The following is a 6,504-nucleotide window of genomic DNA, read 5'->3' as shown; positions in this document are numbered from 1 at the left end:
TGAAGCAGAGCGAGGAAACTGCTGCAGCGAGTGCTGTGTCTGTTGGCTGCCTCAGCTAGCCATGCTCTCTAATCAGGGAGGAGGGGAGGGGGCAGCCCCTTTCACAGGCCTCAAATCTTCTTCAGCACAAGTTTTAGCTCTTCAGTTTCACTGAAGATTAATGTATCAACAATAGAACACAATCACAAAAACGATTTAAAAAATCAAATGTAGTTGATGAGATTTCAGCAAGCTTCCATTGCATATGAATTGTCAAGAGAATCATAGAATCATTAAGGTTGGAAAAGACCTCTAAGAGCATCGAGTCCAACCATCAACCCAACACCACCATGCCCACTAAACCATGTCCCTAAGGGCCTCAACTACACGTCTTTTAAATACCTCCAGGGATGGTGACTCCACCACTTCCCTGGGCAGCCTGTTCCAAGGCCTGACCACTCTTTCAGTAAAGAAATTTCTCCTAATGTCCAATCTAAACCTCCCTTGGCGCGACTTGAGGCCATTTCCTCTTGTCCTATCGCTTGTTACTTGGGAGAAGAGACCAACACCCACCTCACTACAACCTCCTTTCAGGTAGTTGTAGAGCGTGATGAGGTCTCCCCTCAGCCTCCTCTTCTCCAGGCTAAACAACCCCAGTTTCCTCAGCCGCTCCTCATAAGACTTGGGCTCCAGGCCCTTCACCAGCTTCATTGCCCTCCTCTGGACACGCTCCAGCACCTCCATGTCCTTCTTGTAGTGAGGGGCCAAAACTGAACACAGGATTCGAGGTGCGGCCTCACCAGTGCCGAGTACAGGGGCACGATCACCTCCCTACTCCTGCCTCTGCCTCGTTTGCTAATAAAATCACTAAGTCCAAAATCAAGGTATGGCACAGATGATCCTCCGAAGCGTGCTGTCCTCTGCCTGCTACTTGCGATCCCTCCTGCGAGGCTTGGCCACGAGGACACATAGCCCTGACACCGCAGCACTCATGGCCTTCGCTGCGGCAGCACCTTCTAGCTTCAGCCAATCACAGCCCCTTCAGCCTCCCGGGGAAGGAAGGAAGGACATCACTGCTGCCTCACTCCACAAAATGGCCAAAGCTGTTCCTTCCTGTGACAGTTACTGCACCATTTCCCCAGCCCACAGACAAGGTCCTCCATGGCAGTGGCTCCCACCCCACACAGCTGGGCTCTCCCCTCCCATTTGGGGCTGAAGAGCCCCACCGTGAGGTAACAGGGGGCGGGGCCATCCCTAGCGTGAGGTAACAGGGGGCGGGGCCATCCCCAGCGTGAGGTAAGTGGGTGTGGCAGGGAGGAGCACAGGGCTGGCCCTATAGGGAGGTGCCTGTGCAGGGCTGCAGCTGTGGACAGGTGGTGGTGTGGGTCCCTGCTGGCTGCTCTGCTGTCTCCCAGGATGGTTGGCTTGAGGGTGGACTTTGGCTTGCTCTTGGAGCCTCTGGGCTTCATTAAGGTCCTCGAGTGGGTGAGTGGGGCTGGGGAGGTGCAGGTGGAAGCCTCATTCTCCTGGTGGGGCTGTTTCTTCTCCTTTCCCAGGCCTGGCTTTGGTCCTGTGTCTTAGCTGGGTAAGGCTGAAGAGGTGTGTACTAATGGGCTGCCTGCTCCCTGCCTGGTGTCACTGGTGGTGGGTGTTCAACACCAGGCTGCTCTTCAGCCAAGCTCTGTGACTGGGAGGGAAGAAAACAGTTCTTCAGATATATAAAATCTATGTGTTAATTACAAGTTTGTTGTAGTAACTTGTGTTGCCCTGCGTTGCGTGTTCTGATTATTGGGGGTTTAGGGTTTTGCTAGTGAGCAAAAGGAAGACGAGCTACTTGGAGAGTCAAGCTGATGTGCAATACTCTGAGCACGTACCTTCTAGCTACTTTAATCTACAGTTTTGGGTGTCTGGGAATCCTAAAAATACTTCCCTTACCAACTGCAAGAGGTGCTGGCTTTAGTGTTCAAAAAATAAAAAAACCACCAAAACAAAAAACTTTTGCTGTAGAGCTAAGAAAAATATAAACAAAAAGAACTTTCAAGTGGGCTTTTGTTAGTGGTGTTGCTCATGGTTTTGGATTATAGAAACGTAACATTTTCATTACCTCTTGACATCACTTCATACTTTACCATTGCTAACTTTGTCCCTATTTCTTGCCTTCATTAGATATTTCAGCTAAACATTGAGTTTGTTTCCTTTGAACTCTAGTGGTGCGCACTAATATGATCGTATCAATTCCTATAGATTTTTTCCATCTTTGCTTTTGCCACATGTGGAGGCTTTCAAGGTGAAACTACCCTGCTAGTTTCCTGCAAAGGTGTGGTAAACAAAACAGTTACAGCTGCTTTTGCTTATCCTTTCAAGTGAGTATTAGCTCTTCAGTTGTCACTTGTACACTAATTATTTACTATTCACTTTTTCCTTACCTGTCTCCCTATGAATATGTACTTACTCTATATATCTGAATGAACATGTGAAACCTCTGGCTTGCTCTATAGTAGCAATAAATAAATATTTAGTTGTAATTGTTCAAAGCATTGTGGTTGTCAGTGCCCTATACAAAGAAGCAGGTAGAAATGGCAATAGGCTATATTACTGCTTTGTATCACTCTACCTTAAGCATTCTAGCAGTGCATGAATGCTACAGAAGGTAATTAAGAAGCAAAACAATACAATTAATTTTAACAGCCTATTTCTTCATCGATTTGTGGTTGCTTTGCAGGCTCAGATAAGATTACTTTGGATGTGCCATTATCATATTTTTGCTTGAAGACTGCATGGAAAATACTTACTTTTCAGTTCATTCCACTATGATCTTGGTGAGGGTGTTGGGTACATAAAAACTAAATATTCCACTGTCATTGTAGTGCTCTTGTTGAGACAAGCTCCTTTCCTGGAGCATGAGGAGGAAGGCTTCCTCTTTGTTCTCACAGCTGCACAATTAAAACAAGCACAGAGTCGGTGTTCCGTATGTGTTCAATAAGTATAGGTATAAATATAGAAATGGATTCAGAGGCCAACTAGTAAAAACTACTACAGAAGTATAGAATTTGGTCACAAAACCGAGCATTGTAACAGCACTTGGAGGGGAGAGTGGGAATCTGAAATGATTCTGTGCTGGTCACTGGGTGGTCGCTGCTAGTCACACAGGTTTTACTGAACTTGCTGTGCTTGCATTTTCTTGTAGCTGTAATGCAACTCAGTGCCTTTTAAGTCCTGATCCTTTCATTTAACTGCAGTCTCTAAAATAATGTTAAGTCTGCTTCCAAATCGGGGTATCTTTCTTTAGTTGCTCTAAAGATAAGATTAAGATTCTTCTCCTGAAGTTGCTATTGCATATCTCAATGTAGGATGAGGAACAATCTTCAGTATCTTGACAAATCTTTGTGTTGTATAACTGATACATCATACGAATATAAATTGTCTTTTAGCGTAAACTTGCACAATCAGAATGCTGAAGCACTATTATTGTGAAGCATGACTGTATGAAGTTTCCACTGTATAGCAAACTAATTACATGAAGGATATAATCTTTGCAGGTTGAATACTGTTGTATTTAGTGCACCAGACCCAAAACGCTGTGGTGGTACTTGGACTGACGTCTATCTTGTGGGCAACTTCTCCTCTTCTGCACAGTTCTTTGTTACGCTTGCAGTGTTGGTATTCCTCTACTGCATTGCTGCCCTTGTGGTATATATTGGATATAAGCATGTGTATCAGCAAAATAGCAAGTTTCCACTAACTGTAAGTAATACTAAGATGTTTTAATGTTTTGCCTTTCAAACCATAATGAGATGAGAAATACTGCTAATACAAGAATATCTGAATAACTTACGAATATTCAGTAGTTCTAAAAGTTAGATGGAGCGTGAACACAAGTATCTCAGACTAGCCACTACAGCACTCAAGCAGAAAAGGGGACCCAAAGCCCTTGAACATCCATGGCATCATACCTTATGCAGTTATTGAAGCAGAGTGGAATGAAGTTCCACCTTCTCAGGTAAACAGTGTCTTCAGCACAACTTTTCTTTTGTATCATGTATTTGAATATACAGTTGTTCCATAGGTGGAACCTCCTCTGTTAGTCTCTGGGAATTTTCCCTGTGTAGAGCATCTGCTGTGCAGATGCAATTAGCAGAGGAAAATAGTTATCTTGTGAATTTTAGTCACCTTAAATATCAAAGCCCTGATCCTCAGAATGAGACATTTCAGAGCATGCCCAGAAACAGACCTAGTGACCTTTCAAGCCAAATTTTAGCATATCAGCCATCCAGATTTAAATCCTCTGCCCTCTCTCCCCTGTCATCTCCACTTTTCTAAACTTTTACTTAAATTTTTATAATGTAAGTGCTAGGCATCTGATTTTAGAAACTAATTTCTTACAAAGGATAAGATTGCTTATGCTTGATAGATGCAAAAGGGATACAGTTTTGTTGCTGATTATCAACACGGAATATAACTTGTGTCGTAATTACAACATTGTTAATGGCTAAATTTGGTTGTGATCATTAGTATTGATGCAGTTATTTTGGTGATATAATTGATACTGTCTCTGCCTTGCTCACTTATGTACATTCATGCAAATTTTTTTAACCTAATAACGAGTATTTGTCTTCTGTAGGACTTGGCTATCACTGTGATATCAGCTTTTCTGTGGCTGGTGAGTACTTCTGCTTGGGCAAAGGCACTTGCTGACATCAAAGTGTCCACAGGGGCCAGCATGATTCCAGGAATTGAATCTTGCAAAGCACCAGGAACAACTTGTCAGTTTGCTTCTGTGACCAGCATGGGAACTCTGAATGTGTCTGTGGTATGTATGCCTTCCATCATATGGGTACAATAAATGTGTTAGAAAATAGCCAATGATACCCAAGAGCCCTGTTCTGCTGATTGCATGTATTGCTTTATGTGTTGATTGCTTTATGGGTTATCAGTCATTCAGGCCCATTAATACTGTGGTAGAACACTGACCAAATTTTTTCGTTAGAAGGAAAATTGTTTCTTCAAAGAAATTAAGAGAAACAACTTGTAGGATCTGTCTCTAGAGCTGTTAGATGCAGTGTTTCCAGACACACTTGAGTCTCTATTATTTCTGTCTGTAGCTAAGAGCACCTTAAAATATGTCACTGAGCCACCCAAGTGGTTTGTTGATAAGGAGGAAACACTATGCTTCCTGCTCTGTCTTCTGGTGCTGAACCTGGGTTTCTAATCAACTGTGAGCATTTTTACACATCAAATGGAGGTTCCTTGTAATACAATGATATAAAGCTCATGTTCATAGAAAGAACTCTTTGGAGCAGGGCAAATGAGGCTTATTGTATGATCTTCCTAGTGAATCCTGCTTTTCAAAACTCTGGCTGTTATTCATTGACCCAGTAATGATTAATCATGTGTGCTGGATGTGCATATGCAGAGGTGCTGAGTGACTGAAAATAATTTGTCTAACTCCATGCAAAGGATAGAGTAAGTTGACTATCTGATTTCCAAATAAGTCTGTTAAAATAGCTTGTAATACTCCAAAGCATGCGGAAATGTCTTGTCCAAATCAAAGGGATGCCAAAGATAGCGGTTGTTTCTGGCTTGCCTTGAAGTCATATTCTGGCTTTTTTTTTTTTTTAAAAAAAAAAAACTGCACTTAATCTCACCTTTTTTTCTTAACATACAGGTGTTTGGCTTGCTTAATATGGTTTTATGGGGAGGAAATGTTTGGTTTGTATACAAGGACACCAACCTACACAACCAATCAAACAGAATTTCTCCAAGTCCAGGAATATATCCAACTCAAAGCGGAGTATAAAAACAAGGTGATACTTTGATGTGCTTCCATTTTTACATCACACTGCCAAGAACATGGAGACATTAGGATTTATTTCAATAATAACTGAAAATACTTTATACAAACTTCTGTTTGTACTATGGTTTGATGTAAGGTCTTGGATACTCCAATTGAAGTGTTTAATTATCTTGAAATATATTACGCCTTCCGCAGTTGTGCAGCTTTTTATTACAGTTTTTGAAGAGCAAAATGTTGAGGTTATCTACATGCCGACCCTTTCAGGTTCTTAAATTAGCCTCATAGGAGGGATGGGTGAGAAGCAACTGCATTTAGGTTATTACTGCAACTCTTTAGTTGCATTTACATTTCATTTTTCAGCCAAGACTTGTTAGAACTAGGGCATGTGAAAACGCCGTTCAGCTTTTTCCTATCACTGATACCTTGCAAAAGCCTTCTGAGTAGAACTCGTAGCTCTGTTAGAGTTGCAGCCATCACATGTAGACTTCCAGATATTCCATTCAGATTACTGTATCAAATCTGCTGACAGGCCTTTCTGGAATGACGTTACTTCTGTGTTTAATATGTTGTTACTATTTAATGTCTTGGGACAATCTCTGAACAAGATAACAGCTTATAGGTTCACTATAAACTCATTTAACAAAGACAAAAGTGTGTATATGTGTGCAGTAGATGACTTAAACACATGTTGGGGGGGGGGGGGGGAAGTATGGCCCAAAACTCTTACAAAT

At 42.1% G+C, this 6,504-nt stretch overlaps 1 protein-coding gene across 1 annotated transcript; it reads left to right on the top strand.

Moving 5' to 3' along the window:
* Positions 1–1,395: 1,395 nt before the first annotated feature.
* SYPL1 (synaptophysin like 1) lies at positions 1,396–5,776 on the top strand. The gene is made up of 5 exons (XM_075145474.1): positions 1,396–1,464; positions 2,224–2,342; positions 3,519–3,723; positions 4,601–4,789; positions 5,645–5,776. The coding sequence occupies exons 1-5, from the start codon at positions 1,396–1,398 to the stop codon at positions 5,774–5,776; spliced, it is 714 nt and encodes a 237-aa protein (XP_075001575.1).
* Positions 5,777–6,504: the final 728 nt, after the last annotated feature.

Source organism: Calonectris borealis, chromosome 1 (genome assembly GCF_964195595.1).
Source record: "Calonectris borealis chromosome 1, bCalBor7.hap1.2, whole genome shotgun sequence".
Taxonomy (NCBI): domain Eukaryota; kingdom Metazoa; phylum Chordata; class Aves; order Procellariiformes; family Procellariidae; genus Calonectris; species Calonectris borealis.
Note: the sequence above shows the minus strand (reverse complement) of the source record. Positions and strands in the feature narration are given on the sequence as shown.

Coding starts and splice junctions, on each gene's coding strand:
- SYPL1 (XM_075145474.1), top strand. CDS start 1,396: ATGGTTGGCTTGAGGGTGGACTTTGGCTTGCTCTTGGAGCCTCTGGGC. Junction 1,465..2,223: donor TCATTAAGGTCCTCGAGTGG/GTGAGTGGGGCT, acceptor CAATTCCTATAG/ATTTTTTCCATCTTTGCTTT. Junction 2,343..3,518: donor GCTTTTGCTTATCCTTTCAA/GTGAGTATTAGC, acceptor TAATCTTTGCAG/GTTGAATACTGTTGTATTTA.